This window comes from Lemur catta, chromosome 26 (assembly GCF_020740605.2).
Source record: "Lemur catta isolate mLemCat1 chromosome 26, mLemCat1.pri, whole genome shotgun sequence".
NCBI lineage: Eukaryota > Metazoa > Chordata > Mammalia > Primates > Lemuridae > Lemur > Lemur catta.
The window spans coordinates 4,456,444-4,474,897 of NC_059153.1; the positions used below are offsets into that span (position 1 = coordinate 4,456,444).

The 18,454-nt window shown below is 40.4% G+C and overlaps 1 protein-coding gene across 2 annotated transcripts in view; it reads left to right on the forward strand.

Annotated features, from left to right (window-relative positions):
- ANK2 (ankyrin 2) overlaps positions 1-18,454 on the forward strand; it is a 396,857-nt gene that overhangs the window by 134,629 nt on the left and 243,774 nt on the right. The window contains exon 1 of one of the 2 annotated variants that reach the window (XM_045537499.1): positions 585-744. The exons of the other annotated variant lie outside the window; for it this stretch is intronic. Within the exon in view, the coding sequence (XP_045393455.1) occupies positions 661-744 (84 nt within the window). The 5' untranslated portion in view covers positions 585-660. Of the gene's footprint in view, positions 1-584; positions 745-18,454 lie in introns of those variants that run through there. 2 annotated transcript variants of the gene reach the window in all.

Below are 18,454 nucleotides of genomic sequence, written 5' to 3' on the forward strand. Positions count from 1 at the left end.
GGTGGGTGGAGACGCTGTTCTCAAGGTTTTATGACCAAAGTCATCCTTGAGCAGAGTTTTCAAAGCTTATCATTTTAAATCAAGTGAAATAACATCTTAACAAATGCGGCTTTCTGATATTCAACCGTAGGATACTAATGGCCAATCCTTTTGCTTCAGTGGCCTCTCGACTGGCTAACGTGTCCCTCTTCAGGTTCAGAGACACGTTGAAGCCTGCCACAACTGTGTCACTCTGTGTTGTGTCTCTTCCGCGTTGAGGGACCCGTGGGAAGGGAATGCAGCGCAGGTTGGGTGCGTGGGTCGAGAGCGGATCATGTCCAGGGTGTGTTGCAAACCAACCGGCAGAGTCCCCAAACCCTGACAGTCCCTGGCATTGTGGTTTTCAAGGCTTCCTCCATTGTAACCGGTCCCTGATGGTAACTGGTCGAATCAGATTTAACAATGCAGGCAGATAAACAGTTGTGGCAGCTGCTGCCATGGCAACGTCACCGTCCCTACCCTCCCAGTGCGCGCGCCCCTTCCCCACCCCTCCTCCTCCTCCTCCTCCTCCTCCTCCTCCTGCCTTCTCTCCAGCGAGTGCATCCAGTGCATCCTCGCTAGTGGTCTGTGCAGGCGACAGGGGTTGATGGCAGAGCGATTTGCTGTCGAAAACGGCTCAGAATGATCAACGAGGATGCAGCTCAGAAAAGCGACAGCGGGGAGAAGTTCAATGGCAGCAGTCAGAGAAGAAAAAGACCCAAGAAGGTAAAGCATCGGCATCAGGAATGTCTGTGTGCAGATACGTGTGTGTGAGTGTGTAATATCAGGGAGGCTCCGGAAACCATGGGAGCATTCTGAGTAGCAAGAGACGACAGAATGGCCAAGCCTGGCTTTTGATAGAGGCAGGTGCAAACTGCTGCTTTTTGAGACTAGCAAAGGAAGCAAGGTTCAGAATGGAGGCAGTGACTGGAGCCTGGGGACGTGGACAGAGATAAGGTGTGTTCTGCATGTGCGTTAGTGACCACCGTGGTCCCTGATGTCAGCCGGGTGTCAACCGGGTACAGAGTCATTGTATTTTTCGAGTGAGTGAGTTTAAAAGGAGGAGTGTTAATTAAGCAAGGTGGACTGCAAAGCAAAAGCCAGATTTTGGGCCAGATGCATTTGCTCGGGGATGATCTCTGAGATGTCCGGACAGCAAATGCCTTTTGGTTTCATGCTGAGCGTGTTCTTCCTAAGGAGAAAAGCCTGTTTTGACAGGAGAAATGTAATCCCCGGCATGATACTGCTTTGGTTTGCTTAGCTCCTTTGCAGTTTTCCCAGACATTAGTGTTGGCAGTTCTTTCCACGATTTAAGATAAACAGCTAAAGATATTATGGGGTGAGTGGCGAGGGGGTGTTGGGCACACATTCCCACAGCCTCGATTTCCGTGGAAATGATACCAACGAGAAACAGCAGGGAAAGATGCAAACTAATACACAGCCCCACCCAGTGCCGGCACCTGACTCCGTCTGGTCAACTGTTGCAGCCTCCCCGAGCCCCAGCCCTGCAAGAGATGCTTGCAAAAGAAATTCTCCTAAAATCCATTGATTTCCCGGAGCAAGAATAGGGGCGGGATATGATTCTTATGTAAATGGCTTCCAGTGTTCGATGGTTTTTGGATTTGAGTGAGCAGAGTGCAAAAACAAGAGGCATGAACAAATGAATATTTTTCCTCTTGCTAATGAAGTTGCATTGTGTTTTCAAAATTATGGATCTCTAGCGTACTAAAGGTCTCCTAATCCGAAAAATTCTAAATCGTTTGAAACCTCCGATAGTTAAAAGATCATTGCAGCAGCAAACAAGGGAGTAGTATATTTGCATGGTATCATGTAATTTGATAAAAATAAGCATGTGACAGTTTTTTTAATACTAGCATGAAGATAGTGATGCAATCTAATAAAAGGCAAAGGGATTAATTCAGGGCAGGCGGGAGCATTATTGGTAGAATGTCCTTTTGTACCTAAGCATCCTGGACGTCTCCTAGCCCTCGAGGACATTTTTGTAGAGTGTTAGCTAACTGGTGAACATTAATAAGACACAAAGCAAATAGAAAGAAAAGAGAGAGAGAACAAGAGAGAGGGAAAAAGAAAGAAAAAGGAATGTTTGCTTTAATTCACATTATCATTTCAGAATTCTCTTAATTTCTTTCTGAATTCCCTCTGCTGCTTTAGAAACAATATACTCAAGACTACTGAAGGGTGGAGAATGTGTCTCATGGAGATTTTAAGCTCTGAATGATGATACTCAATTCGTATGACAAAAACCAATTTAAAAATATTTGAGCGGGTAGAGACAACAAAATAACTATAATATCTTTAAGTTCCATTTTCTCAAACAAGTCTATTTTAGGAGTCAGTCCTTTTCCAAACTTGCAGCCAGAGTGATAAAAATCCATAGCAAGTTTTGAATGTGTGTGTGTGTGTGTGTGTTTGTGCATACAGAGACCTATATTGAAGAAGCTGTTAAAACATCATGAATATGAGTGTTAAACATCATTTCACCTAAAAGGAATTGCCCTTGAAAAAAATACTAATTACGTGATTGGAGTAGGGGACACACACACACACACACACACACACACACACACACACATCTCTCAGCTTGTCAAATCAGACAGAAGTTCTGCCTTTTTAATATTTGTTTGAAGCATATCATTTAATTTCTATCATCCAGGTACTCATCCGTAAAATGTGAATAATCACATATACCTATTGGTATTTTGTGAGGATTAGAAATAATGCATGTAAAAATTTTTTGAACGATACTTAATATATAGTCAATGGCAATAATTTTTTAGGTGTTATTACTGTTTTCTTAAGTGGAAATTTTTTATTGGAATAAGCCTTTTAGGAGAAAAGTCTAGGGCCGGGTGCGGTGGCTCACGCCTGTAATCCTAGCACTCTGGGAGGCCGAGGCGGGAGGATCGCTCGAGGACAGGAGCTCGAGAAAAGTCTGTGTATACTTTTGAGAGAGGCAGAAATGACAGACTCTAATATCGGTACTTTGCAAAGGTTCATAGTCATTTCTCAAAATGTTAAAAGTCACGTGCTATCACTGGGAACTTTTTAATCTCATGCAAATGATTGGGATTTACATAAATGTACTCTAGGTCTTTATGTTATTGCTTCCCATCATTTTGCACAGCAAGCAACTTAAAAGTTTTCATATTTAGAAAACTAGACCGTTAAATGTGCCCAGTGAGGAAGTAAGAGATAAACATCCCTGCTGAGCACAAAATCTGAGAAAAGAAAAAATTGGAGCAAAGTCAAGGCCATGGGAATTCGGTTGTCTGTCTTTCTACTGGAGGTTCCCGTCTCATCTGCTGTAGGATTCCACGGGAACATGGGACCGTGGGCCACCACGCTCCTCGTGGCCAGAGTGCAGAGCTGTCATGCTGAACCACATTCCTGGAAAACGTGCCTCCCCTCTAGTGAATACATAACAGATGGGCCATGATCCACTTGTTCATTCCTTTCTTCCCAAAAGTGTTCTCCTGAGGGACAGAACCGAAGGGTCTTTGGCCACAAGACCTCCACTGTTGGAAAATGAGCTGAAGGAGAACTTTATTTCTATCCCGATTGTATGAGTGTGTTGAGGATAGAAATTCTTTCCACCTTGCTGAAGAATGTCTGTGTTGGCCCCAGTGATTGTGTTGGTCAGTGCCCTCCACTCACAACCACCAGGAGCACCCTTGTGGCTGAGCACACCGGGCTCTTCTAGAACACGAGCTTTGCCTGAGCGATTGGGAAGATGGTCCAAGAGAGGAGGAGGGGTTTGCTTTGAATGAGGTGCTCTCAAAAAGCAGGGACAATCCTATCCCTGTGGATCCCAGTAAGCCTTTGCCATAGGAGGGCAGGCTGGGGTATCACCAAAGCTGTCACTGGCAAAGCAGCAGCAATCTCCCATTTGGCAAAGAGAGGGGGAGGTTTGGTATTTTGTGGCTTGGACAACGTGCATGTTTTGTCTGTGTTCAGACACGACAAGGGAGGGGTGCCGTTTCTGTTTTGCTCCATCATGGTCCCAGAGTGACCTTGTGTGATGCTGATGCTCTGTGACATTGTTTATGTGCAGGAGGACAAAACCAAGGCCTCGCTTGAACACAAAGATACCTTTGGGGAGGGACAGACTTGTTTATTACTGGGTGCTCTTTAGTGTCCAAGGAAAATAAATTTTAGATGGCAGCATTGCTAAAGTAGCCATAGCAACCTTCGTCATGTGATACTTCAACATTAGGGTCCCGTTATTCACACAAACAAATACTGCCCAAGGTGCAGGCTTGGGGTTGATGTTCTAGTGGTGGCTCATTGGGGAAGACGAAATGGGGGCCGCTCGAACGCTCAGCTAGAATCCTGGACTAAAAAGAAGCATTGGGATCTATGTCAAAGATATCAGTGTAAGAGAGTTTTGACGCTACTCGAAATCCAGACAACTCTATGAAAACTTCTTACTCCACACAATCTTTTGGCAGATTAGATTAAAATAATCCAAGACTATGCTGAAGTGTGCGGCTCCCCACATACTGGCCAATGTTGTACCAATAACATGGCAGTGTTTATGTGCTAAGAGAGGCTACGGAAGCCTTTGATAGTTTACATAAGTAAAAATGGGCATGCCCAAGCATTAGGTGATGAACATATGAAACCACTAGGCTTGTGAGTTCTTCTAAAACATTATTAAATACATAGCTTAATAACTATTTTCCCCATTTGATGGAACGGGGATGAACTATATAACTATATATACAACTATATAAGGATGAAAAATAAAATATAAGCACTATCGTTTTCAACAGAGGAGTGGATGAAATGGCCTTTTGTGCGTTGAGCAGGACCATTAAAATACTCATGAGCATTGCAAAATATTTTGGTTACAAATATATATGTGTGTATATGTATATGTATACACACACATGTATGTAACCAAAACATATTTATTAGTGTTTACTTGCCATTGCCCAAACAGAGAGATGAAAGTCTTGCCAGGTGTGTGGTTGAAAAGTAGTACCATAGAAATGTGACTAAGAGACATATTAAAAGGTTCATTTTTACAGTAGCCAAAGACAGTATGGCCTTTTTAGTGGAATCGAGTAACAGATCCAATATCTGGGTGTTCTAATAGTCTTGCAAATTAGTTTTGAATTTCACGTTGGCATTTTATCCAGTTCAATCAAGTCTAGAGGAGTCTTCCAGGTGTCATTCCTCCTGAATAAAATCCTCATTTCTTCAGTCATCCAAATAACTTACAATGTGCCCTTTTTAATATCAATTTATGGCCCAAAATAGAATGTGTCGCCTGAAGACAGCAGTTCCCCATCGCTGAAGGTATTTAAAATGACCATCTGTCAGGGATGATGAAAGGTTTTTTTTGGATGGAAAAATCCCTTACAAACTGGTATCCCGTGATGTTCTTTCTGTGTCTGTCTCTACCTACCTTTTATGATATTGACTTTTTCACTGGTAATTTCATATGGTAATAATAGCTCATTTATCCTAGAATACGCTTTTCAAAGCAGTGGTTTTCTAAGTGCTGTGTGCTAAACACAACTACCAAAATTACCCGGGTTGCCTGCTCAAAGAATTCTGTTTTTAGGACCCACTTCAGACCTGCTGTATCAGAACTTTTGGAGATTTTTTTTAAAAAATTTATTTTTAGTGATTATGGGTACGTAACAGTTGTATATCTTTATAGGGTACATGTGATGTTTTGATACAGGCACACAATGTGAGTTAATCAAATCAGGGCCATTGGGGTATCTGTTACCTCAGGCATTGAACATTTCTTTGTGTTAGGAACACTACAATTCCATTCTTTTAGTTATTTTTTTTATTTTTTATTTTTTTTGAGACAGAATCTCGCTTTGTTGCCCGGGCTAGAGTGAGTCCCGTGGCATCAGCCTAGCTCACAGCAACCTCAGACTCCTGGGCTCAAGCGATCCTCCTGCCTCAGCCTCCCGAGTAGCTGGACTACAGACATGCGCCACCATGCGTGGCTAATTTTTTCTATATATATATTTTTAGCTGTCCAAATCATTTCTTCCTATTTTTGGTAGAGACGAGGTCTCACTCTTGCTCAGGCTGGTCTCGAACTCTTGACCTCGAGCGATCCACCCGTCTCAGCCTCCCAGAGTGCTAGGATTACAGGCGTGAGCCACCACGCCCGGCCTTTTAGTTATTTTTAAAGTATACTTTAACTTATTGTTGATTACAGTCACTTTGCCATGCTATCGAATATTGTTCATTCTATCTTACCATCTAACTATATTTTTACACCCATTAACCATCCCCACTTTGTCACTTGTCTCCCCACTGTGCTTCCCAGCTTCTGGTGACTGTCATTCTACTCTCTGTCTCCACGAGATCAATTGTTTTTAATATTCCCTTTGGGGACTTTTAACAGGCTCCCAACTCTTTCTTACACATGGTCGCAGAGCATGAAGCTGAGTTATCTTAGAAAGAAGAACCTCTAAATTCTATTCAGTGGTGTTGGATTATTCCTTTGCTCTCACATTTGTTGCTTTTAAGTGTAGGGGGTAGCAGCAATGACACGAGAGAATAGAAAGCATTTTTTTTTTCTTTCTTTTACGTCTGGAAGGTAGAATTGCTTTACGTGAGCTATGTCATTTGATCTTCAGAATAACTTTCATGTCGTAGATGAGGAATTGGAGACGCGGAGACTCTATGTAGAGATGGTGCTGAAGAGATGATAGACATTTTTCCAACTGTTCAACTAATGACATATTTTGAGCCATTTCTCTCATGGAAACTGGCTTCTAAGCTACTCCTCTGTGTCTCTTGCAAAGCTTCCATGGTTGTCTTCTGTTCAGACATCCTCCTGATTCTCCCAGTGTTGCCGCCATCTTGCATCAGTTGATCACGTTTTCCAAAATGCTCACTCCGACCTATGGGAATATTTTGGAAAAGTGACTTCTTTCTTGGCTATCCGTAATAGTCTCCCAAGCAGCACTCTTTTTGCCTCCTTTTGATTCCATTCTATTTTGTGATATGTTGGTAAAAATGTTTCTATCAGTCTATGCAGACAACATATTGGACCTCGAAAATCTACAAAAATGGATGGAACAAAAAAATCAGTAAACAGGTGCCTTCATGTGGTTTAGGAATGATAAATTAAACTGACGTATAAAGTTCATCCTACTTTCACAATTTTAGCTCTAATTATTCTCTAAAGGAACTTTGTTGGTATGATATTCTCAGGAATTGTTCTATTAATGGTTCTTTTTCATACATCCTTTTCTGAAGTGTTTGAGGTTTCTTTTTCCTTCTTGATAAAGTTTCTAAAGCGTCATTTGATTGCATATTAAAATGGGCTTAAAATTTTAATTTGTATTTCTTTCTGTCTTGTCCTGATTCATAGCTTACAAAATTATAAATATGCTTACAGCATTCTTTCCTTCCTGCATGAATTCTGTTCCAATTCCTGTTCGTAACCGAAATAAAATCATTGCCTATTTTTATCTTATTGGACGCTGACGGGATTCATCACAACAAATGAAGTTACTGTTTAAATTTCCTTTTACTTGATAGGGAAGAATTGGGACTGCTAGCAAATGAAACAATCTTTTGATAGAAAAAAATTTAACTTTTATATATACTGGAGAGCAAATACAAATGATGGAATATTTCTTTTTCTTTGAAATCCATACATACTTCCTAACCCTTAGGGAGGGTCAATTTTAAAAAGCTGAAGGGAGATGATAAAATAGGTTCTAAGTAATACTATACCTAAATCTAGAGGGTGAGCATCTTCTTAGTCATCAGACCTGGTTTTTATTCATGTTTTTCTGTTAAATCACAGACAACCATCATCAACTTCCACACACTAATTTGTGTTTGTACTCATTAAGACAACGACCTTGATTTCTAACATTTGCTTAATGAGCTTCAGTTTCTAAGAATCAGCTTGTTTTGCTCAGATTAATTTAGATGTTTCTTCCAAATGCATAGGAAAGTTCCTTCAATCCAACGATTTGGTATCGGTTTGCTGGGTGTATAGCGATACATCTGTGTCAAAAAGTTGTTCAAAAGGGACCATATAAGTAGCCTGTAAGAATCATTTCCGTTCAGCACGAAGAGGAGAGAGCTACCATAATGGTGTATGAAGCATTCCTATAGGTCATTCCTCTGTGCCAATACTTAGTTCTGAAATGCAGAGGATTGTACTTGGAGCGCTCAGAAATTGGCAACGTTTTCTACACTGCTTATGATTTATAGCAGTTACTATGAAAAGACAATGTGAATGAACCATTTGTCTTCATCATTTTAGATTATTCTATAAACCACATTTGAATAGCATCAATACAATGGTCATCAGAAATACATTCTCGCTATACTCCGAGACTCAGAATAAGTCCAAATACTGAGGTTTGGGAATGAGGAACTGACTGTGTTTTGGTTTGAATCGAGTAGCTATTTAGGGCGTATTGCTAATCTAGCCACCACTGTTCCATACATCCAAGCCAACTATCTTCATGTGCTCTTGAAGACATAGGCTTCCTTCTTAATCGCAGAAAATAGCTGATCAAACTGACACAGCACAATACTCTTAGACGTGTGCAAACCCAACCGCATTACCAAAAATAACATACTTTTAAAAAACAGATATTCTATTGACACGTATTTGTGTGTCAAGATTATCCCAAAGTTACTTACCTCCTAAATGTGAGAACAAATTCTGGTCCTTGTTAGAAGGTCTATATGAGGGGTAGCAATACCAATGCAATGAAAGCAAAATGGGGGTCCTCTATGGTTTTGTGACGAAATTGACCTCAGTCAAACGTGTTCAAATAAATTGTTTTGTTCAAGAAACTCAACAATTTAATTATAGAAAAATACTTTAGGAACAGTAGTTCATCCCATTGGAACAGTGTTTTTCAATAATAATAAATAGTAGTTAATATACATTGAGAGGCCGGGCGAGGTGGCTCACACCTGTAATCCTAGCACTCTGGGAGGCCGAGGCAGGTGGATAGCTCAAGATCAGGAGTTCGAGACCAGCCTGAGCAAGAGCAAGACCCTGTCTCTGTTAAAAAATAGAAAGAAATTATCTGGCTAACTAAAAATATATATAGAAAAAAAATTAGCCGGGCATGGTGGCGCATGCCTGTAGTCCCAGCTAATCGGGAGGCTGAGGCAGGAGGATCGCTTGAGCCCAGGAGTTTGAGGTTGCTGTGAGCTAGGCTGATGCCACGGCACTCTAGCCCGGGGAACAGAGTGAGACTCTGTCTCAAAAAAAAAAAAAAAATATATATATATATATATACACATTGAGAGATTATTATATATACATGCCTAGTCTTTGTTCTGAGTTCTACATAGATCTCATTTTATCTTCACAATAATCTGATGCGTAGGTAGTATATTATCCCATATTAAAGATGAGACTGATTCTGGAAGGGTTAAGAAAACCCTTCTCTAACTGAATCCACGTAGTTACCAAGAGATATACCTTGGGTGTTATCCTAGGCAAACTGAACCCTCTGCCTGTCTCCAAACTTCCGTGCCATGAGAATACAATGTTTTGCACAGTTAAATGAGGATTAAGAAATGAAGAAATACGGATTTTGTTTACATCCCAAACCCATTTCACTAATATGCTTCTGTGAATTGGTCAAGGAATTTAAAAACGATTTTGGTTGATTTTGTTTTTTCAAATACAGTCCAAAACAGAAGCATAAATCCAACGGGAAAATATTTTCTACGTAGTTGTTGACTAAAATTATCAGATGCTTTCAGAATACTCAAGCCAGATGTGAGTTCTCAGTCTTAGCTGTGGAACACTGAAGAATGAAGCTTTATATGGTGGTATTTCCATCTGCACTTCAACTATTTTTGTCAGATGCCTGACACCCTTAGCGTACCCTGTCCAATATAAGGGGGGAATTTGTTAGTGAGTTCATGTTGCTTGTCCTAATTCGAAAGGTCACTAATCTATCATGTGCTCCATAATCTCATTACACAGCAGGGACCTCTTTCCAGTTGTTAAAGAATCAGTAGGAGTGATTGGCCTATTACATGGGGCAATCAGGCATTTGTCTACTGGCCCATGTAGGAACCTGCATGTTACACTAGTTTTTGAGCGTTCCATTTGGAAACTTCTAGATGGCCCTACCCCAAGTGGCTTCCATGCCTGATGTGGGAAGGCAGTTCTTGAGCACTCACAACAGGTTATGTGTGGGATGGAATTTACACTTACTTTGACAAAATGCCATGATCAGATAAAGAACCATTGTTTGAATAATTTTCTGAATCACTGGCCATGATCCAATGGAAAAGTCATGTTTTTCCCAAAAAAGGATGACTTTTTTTTTTTTTTGCAAATTTTATTTATAATTTGTCCTCATTTGAAAACAATTAGCTGAATGGAAGTATTTTTTCCTTTGCAGAAAAATTAATTTTTCTTTTCAAAAAAAGGCTATCAAGAGATACTTTTCATAGGCTGCCTATATATTAACAATGTCAATAATTTGGAAAAATTATATACATGCATACACACACATTTGGATTATTTTGAGTTTCAGATATGATACTATTAGAAGTGGCTTATACATTTTTGGGTTTTTAAAAAAATAAATTGCCATAGCCATACTCCAATTTATATTTGCCTGAATGTTTGAAGTGTCTTCATTATTGCTATTGCCATAGGAAGTTCTTATAATGAATTATCCTCATTCTAAAAACGTAATGCCATGCCCTGTACAGATTTTAGACTCTTGTCTAAGCAAGATAATTAATTTAGATGCCATAACTTAAATTTCCAGACATTCATGCAGGCTTCATTCGCTCTGGGGTAGATTTGGCTATTTTTACCCATGTATGTCAAGATCTATGGTGACAGTATCATGCTCCAACCCAGGAATTAAGGATCATACACAAACTATCATTATATGCCCTAATCTATAATTCAAACATCATGTGAATTTCACTTTAATATTTTAACATTAAAGTAACATTATGTGCATTTTGGAATCTTTACTATTTGAATTGGTATCTCAAATTTATTTCAAGGTGATCAATGACCTATGAGTTTGGATCTCATTATAGTCTTTAAATTTGCTGACTATAGAGCTCCTTGAATATTTTTACATGACTATGTATCACTCTTCTGTAGTATGTTCATATAAGATATTTTCTGTTTTTTTTTTTTTTTGGTAACATCTAGAAAATGTAAGATCTAGAAAAGCTGTGTTTTAGGTAGAGATTATTATATACTTTATGAATTGCAGAAGTGAACAGTTGTGAATAATTAAATAAACTGAGAATATGAGGTCCAACATGGACCTCCTAGAACATTTTTACTGTGAATAATTACATCACAGGAGTGATTAATACTTAGGCAGATATGGCGGCCATATCTCCCGATATACTGATTGTTCATTGCATGTACCCTTGTATCTGTTCAATGGCAACTGTATACTAAACACTTATTTACTATTTTTCCAGTAAGTTTAAGGCTATACAGCTCTGATATTTAATAATAAGATTAATATTTTGCCTTTTCTCTCTACGTTATAGTACTAATTTGATTATGTTCCCTAGACCTATCATGATTATAAGTAATTATGTCTGTTGACCCTAAAATGACCTTGAGGAAATGAGGTGCTAATACCAATTTAGGTGACAGCTGACAAGTGTCTGTATTGCAGCTAACTAAAAATTCAAGTTCTACAGTGTAATACCTATTTGGAATCTAAAATTCTAAAATAGAATATGAAATTGAGTAAAAAGACATCCAGTAGAATATATGGACGTATGTGTGTGTATATATATGTATGTATTCTCTGTGTGTGCAAGTATATATGTATTTATTCTGTGTGTGTGCATTTGATAATGCCAAACAATGGTAAAAGAAATCACATAATTTGCTACATGTCTTAAATTATAGCATTTGGTTATCATTTAGTAAAGGCTCTCAAATTGTACCAGCAGCCAATGTTGCAGGTAAGATAATATTTGATAATAGTCATTATTAAAATAAGAAATTCTTGGAAAGGTGGATTTCAGCCTTGCTTTCTTAGAAAACATATGGTACTTCTTGAGTTTGCTTTCTTACCTGTGTCTAGTCAGGGCTTGTATTTCTTTAATGATGTACAATTGTTTTTTTCCATTGCAAAAAGAATTGCTTTTTGCCATAATCAGAAAGCATTTAGTATATTTTGTGTGGCCATTTTCTCAGTCGAGAGAAGATGGAAGATGAAATAAATTGATAAATAGTAACATACATCATCATAATAACAGATTATTTTCATCTGCTGGCAGTTATAGGTAGCTATTGTTATACTGAATTTTAAAAATACTTGAAAGTTTACAGTGAATGTGAAATTCAAAGAGCTGAATAATAGACAATGATATTTTGTCTTATACAGATACATTTTCCAATTCTAAAATAATGAGACAACTCAGTGTGAATATAGATGTGAGACTGAAAAGCAGATCTCGGAGTTATTTTTAGTAGACTTTGGATTAATTCTTGCTAATGTTCAACGAAATACATACGCATTTGTTTAGGTTGCAATGGGAAAAATACTTTGCTGCTTGTATTTCATTTGGTGGCTCAAATGCCCCCTTATTTATGGAAAGCTCACCATTCAGCTGATTTTAAAATAATGTTGCTTTATTTTGGATTGACCTGAAACATCAAACTGAAATCTGATTTTTCCATAAACACAAAAGAACAATTTTCTTTAGTAGGTTTGTACAAATGGCTTTCCTCTCACTGAAAGTCATTTTTTTTTTTTTTTTGGACATTGTAGTGATACAGTCCCGTTTAACTGCTGGATTGCATATAGCTGTTAACGAGCTGTACCATTGCTTGCAGAGAAGTTTTGCCTCATTAAATTTTTAGGAATTTGAAGCCCTTTAGAGTTGGGTCTAACGCACGTACATTTTGCTGCAAGTGGAATAGTAGAAAAAGATCTCTTCCACCTGCCTCATCATCTCTCTGTGTAGACTAAGCTCCCCCAAGAATGCCCCGTGTGACTTATCATGGTGATGGGCTTTTGTGTCTGTTTTAATCGCATTTACCATATGCAGGTGCCAATTGTGCTCTGAGCCTGCACAGAACAGCAGGCTCCTTGGGTCAGGATTCAGCCGGCATTAAGGAGGAGGAGCTCTGTGGGCCACGGTGCATTTAGCCACCTTTTGTTTTTCCAGGGACAGAAATCCCCTTCCTGTCCCCCCCACTGCCAGCTCATACCCCTCGCTCTAGGTCCTCAATGTGTGGTGTGGTCTCTGCACCAAAGTACTCATCTCCTTCCTTTTGAGAAAATCCAAGCCATCATGCAAAGGATGACCTTGTGTGGCTCTTTGAGAAGTACAGTTTAACTTTTATTTTAAGATCTTAGTCATGAGAGGACAGTTAATTTTCTTGTGCATCTGTAAGACCTATGACCGATAAAAATGTTAGCGTTGGAATTTAAACAAATCGTTCAGAATCTACAGGAATTTATTGCTGACACCTATTTTATGTGTATAAGGGTAATTTTTTGTTATTGCAAAACCAGTATATTATTATATGTGAGCTCTCTGTCTCTCATCTGTGCACATGCAGGTGACTTTAGTGTGCGATTCATAGTAGTTTTCTTTGACAGAGTAAACTTTTAGAGCTGGAAGTCGCTTGAAATTTCCAGATCCAACTGTCTCCTTTTGTATGAAGAAACTGAGACCCAGAGAAGTCACACGCCTTGGCCGATATCATGTATGTAGTTGGTGGCAGACAGGGGCCTAGAATTCCTGTCACCTGACTCCCAGAACAATGATTTTTCTGATGCTTAGAAGTCATCTTAAAGAGCCATCATAGCCTAGCAATGACAGAGAGGCTCTCCAGGTAGATTTTGAAAGAGGGACCACTTTAGAAATGCCCCGATCTGCTCCGATCTGACAGGAAGGAGACTCGGGGTCAGCATGACATGAGGACAAGCCATGTTTCTGACAGCAAATAATATGCCGAGTTTTTCTCTGCAAGGTAATTACACAAAAGCCAATTTCCCGATATTCGCTCCATGAGAGCTTGTCCTACTGGCGTTCCCAAAGCAGGGCTGGCCTTCCCCTCTGATTCGTGAAGGGGGGACTGTTTGGCAGTAGTCACTGTCATGGTGTCCCCGGGTGATCAGATGGTTTCACCTGGGTTTGGGTGTATATTTTACGATACCTTAAGGCTTTCTTTAGAACCACAGAACAAACTCAAAGGGTAGTTGAAATCAAAATACTATGAGGAAACAATATATGGGTTTGTGGAGCCATTAACACACACATCTTAGAAAGGCCTTGGGTGTTTTTTAACATGTATGTGCACAGCTTTATTTTATTAGTCTCTTTCTACCTTGATTGAGGTTGCACCTGCCCCAGCACACGCGTTTAGGCCCCTTACAGATCTTGCAAGCTGACTGCAGGGGTGACGGGACTCATTCTGGGAGTAGTAGAGGTTCAGTCACTATGGTACTGTTATTAAGAAGGGTTCTTGGTTATGAGTGGGATGCCCTTTATTTAGCCATGTATTTATTAATTCATCACTTACCATTGCCTTTTTTTTTTTGAGGCAGAGTCTGATTCTGTTGCCCGGGCTAGAGTGCCATGGCGTCAGCCTCGCTCACAGCAACCTCAGACTCCTGGGCTCAAGTGATCCTCCTGCCTCAGCCTCCCGAGTAGCTGGGACTACAGGCATGCGCCACCATGCCCGGCTAATTTTTTCTATATATATATTTTTAGTTGTCCAGCTAATTTCTTTCTATTTTTAGTAGAGATGAGGGGTCTCGCTCTTGCTCAGGCTGGTCTCGAACTCCTGACCTTGAGCGATCCTCCCACCTCGGCCTCCCAGAGTGCTGGGATGACAGGCGTGAGTCACCGCGCCCGACCTGTTAATTTCTTTTTCAATGAATGGAAAAGGAACTCGTTTATGGACTGAACATAGAGAACAATTTAGATGTCTAGTAAATAACAATCAAAGAACACTAGAATGCATCTGGATGGCGCAGCCAGGAGAAATCAGTCTACCTGGGTCATCCGTGTCATTGAGGTGGCACGAGGACTTCAGCCTGAATCACAGAAATAACTCCCAGACTGCGGGCCAGAGGTAGAGCACAGAAGGAGAAAGGTATTCCTGCCTACAGGTTGCTTTTAAAGCAACCCATTCTCTTGTTTGCATGGCAAGAAAATCTCCTGGGTGCACCACCGGGAGGTTCTTCCTTAGACATTGAAAAGAAGAAAGAAAAGAAGAGAAAGAGGCAACCCATAGTGGTGTTTTCTGAAAACAGCTTGACCCTCCCACTGCCTCGCCACGGACACACCTCGTGCAACGGTGCCCAGGCTGCTTGGGCACAGCGTGGTGCCAGCTTGTGATGGATTTTGTTTGACAGCAGCAACGAGCGTGCCCTGCCTTGGATGCCAGCTGATTATTTCCGGTGTGTTTGCTGCTGAAAATTCCAGTAATGACTGGAGATATCTATTCAACTTGAAGAGAGGGGAGCGGAGTGCTTTTCTGAAAAAAAGAACAGTAAATTGGACACGTTATGGAAAATCCTAATCTACAAAGTGTGCATTGGATAGCAGAGGAGTTGAGGCAAATACCAGCAACTTCAAAATCTTTTTACACAGAGGATTTCGGTCTATTTTTTTTTTTTTTTTTGAGACAGAGTCTCGCTCTGTTGCCAGGGCTAGAGTGCCATGGCGTCAGCCTCGCTCACAGCAACCTCAAACTCCTGGGCTCAAGCGATCCTCCTGCCTCAGCCTCCCAAGTAGCTAGGACTACAAGCATGCGCCGCCATGCTTATTTTTTCTATATATTACATTTCTATATATACATTTCTATAAAATGCCCGGCTTATTTTTTATATATATATTTTTAGCTGTCCAGATCATTTCTTTCTATTTTTAGTAGAGACAGGGTCTCGCTCTTGCTCAGGCTGGTCTCGAACTCCTGACCTCAAGCGATCCTCCCACCTCGGCTTCCCAGAGTGCTGGGATTACAGACGTGAGCCACCTCGCCCGGCCTTGGTCTATTATAGACAATATGTCATTAGAGCATGTGTTGTGAAGAATTAAGAATTTTGATTGATGTGCTTTCCTTTTCTTCCAGGTGTATACATGTGGCGCATTTTACTGTTCAACTTGATGTGTATTTAGTAAATGCCTACTGTGTGCACAAGGTACTCAGTCAATATTTATTGAATTGAATTTGTACCAGTGTAAATGTTTATGACTAAGACCTGGTGCAATGCAAGGGTCTTATTCTGGAACAGCTTCTCATCTAAAACAGTGATTCCCAACTGTAGCTCCAAATCAGAATCCTCAGAGGAGCTTTAGAACATTCTGAGCCCCCAGAAATTCTGATTGAATTGGTCTGGAAGGAGGCCTGTGGCCTCAGTATTTTTTCATACGTCTCCACATATTCATCGTGCACAACTAGATCTGAGAATGAACAACTGCTATAAAAGAAGCCAAAATGTAGCTCATGGCCAACTCCCAGTGGATGTACAGAGATGTACAGACTTTTAAAATCATTTGTGTATTTGAAAAGCGTGAGGATTCAAAAAGGAAGGGGGACTCACATTTTGTTGAGGCTACCAGAAAAAAAAAAACGCCACGAAGGAAAATAATATTTCAAGGAAGTTTAAAATGGGGTAAAATTTTGATTGGCAGGCCGTGCGCGGTGGCTCACGCCTGTAATCCTAGCACTCTGGGAGGCTGAGGTGGGCGGATTGTTTGAGCTCAGGAGTTCGAGACCAGCCTGAGCAAGAGCAAGACCCCCCTCTCTACTAAAAAATAGAAAGAAATTATCTGGCCAACTAAAATATGTATATAGAAAAAATTAGCCAGGCATGGTGGCGCATGCCTGTAGTCCCAGCTACTCGGGAGGCTGAGGCAGGAGGATCGCTTGAGCCCAGGAGTTTGAGGTTGCTGTGAGCGAGGTTGACGCCACAGCACTCACTCTAGCCCGGGCAACAGAGCGAGACTCTGTCTCAAAAAAAAAAAAAAAAATTTGATTGGCAGAATGAGGCATCCAGGAAGATGATCAAAGCCAGGAAGAGCAAGCATGAGGCCAGTTCTGTGCACGCTGACCACTGAGTGACTAATGGAAGGTTCTGAGAAAAGAAGTACCTGGCTGGTTGCTGTTATTATTATTAGAGCATTACCATGAATTCATAATTTCACCTAGCTATGAACTCACATGCATTCAGGAAGTGATGGGCTATTTTAGCAATTTTTTTCTCATGCTCCAAATACAACTCCTCAAACAACGGGGTTGGAAGCAGCGTGGGAGGTACAGATTTTAAAATGCGCTTTCGTACTTTGCTATTTAATTGTGTGGTCCTCAGATGGGCCGAATTTGCCTCGTGTGTAGCTTGTTAGAGATGCAGCTAAGGCAGGATCCTGGCCTCCACCCCAGACGTGGTGAATCAGAATCTGCATTTTAATAAGATCTCCGCATACACACCGAAGTCTGAGAAGCACTACTTCAGCATGTAAATTATCACTACATTCTTAGCTCTCATCAGTTGAAGAAAGTAGAGAAGTGGGCATGTTTCAATACATTAAATTTCTGCTCGCCTATGAATGTCAACGATGCACAGTATTGATCGGCAATAACCTTCTCTTCTAATCAAATATCTTTCTATATCTGTCATGCTATCGGTCCCCATAGAGTAATTTACTTAAGTGAGATTAAGACATTTAAATTCATGCGACTTTGGCTAGGCATTCTTTCCAGTTCCGATCCCCACGCCCAGAAAGATGACAGTGGATCTTGGTGATGTTTCTTGTGCTTTTCAAATGCCTGTCCTCAACGTCACCTCTGAACACTCATTATGAGCCAAGGTACAGTGCCTCTGCTGTCCCACTGCAGACAGGTTTGGTGGCATATGGCGTGTGGGAGAGAAAGACACGGGGCTGGAAAACTGGCTGATGCCAGAGGAAGCCTGAGGCACACAGGAGAGTCTAGCTTGGATGCTCAGTCGTTATTTACTACTTTCATCTGGATTTTGAACAAAGAGCGGTAAATAATGATGCAGAGAAGTTTCACTAAGTGGACAGACTACTTCACGGATGGCTATTTTTCGACTATGCTTCTGACCTGAGGAAAGACAATATATTAACAAGTGATTCGTAAAACATTCCTTTTCCCAAATAGTATTGGCTTTGGTTATCTGATTAAATACCCTTAGGTTGATACTTAGCCAAAAGAGCTTATATGCTTTAATTACAAAAGTCATCTGCCTTTGTCAGCCTTCAGTGTGTGCAAAGGAATATCTGTGGATGTTGCTCAAAATAGATATTCCAGATCCTACTGAGAGATTCTGATTCAGTAAGTTGGGGTAAAGCCCAGGAATTTTCATTGAAACAAGCATTCCGGGAGATTTTGTCATTGGTGCTAAGAATACTGCATTTTAGGGGGAGGAAAAAAACCCATTGCTATAAGGCATTCTAT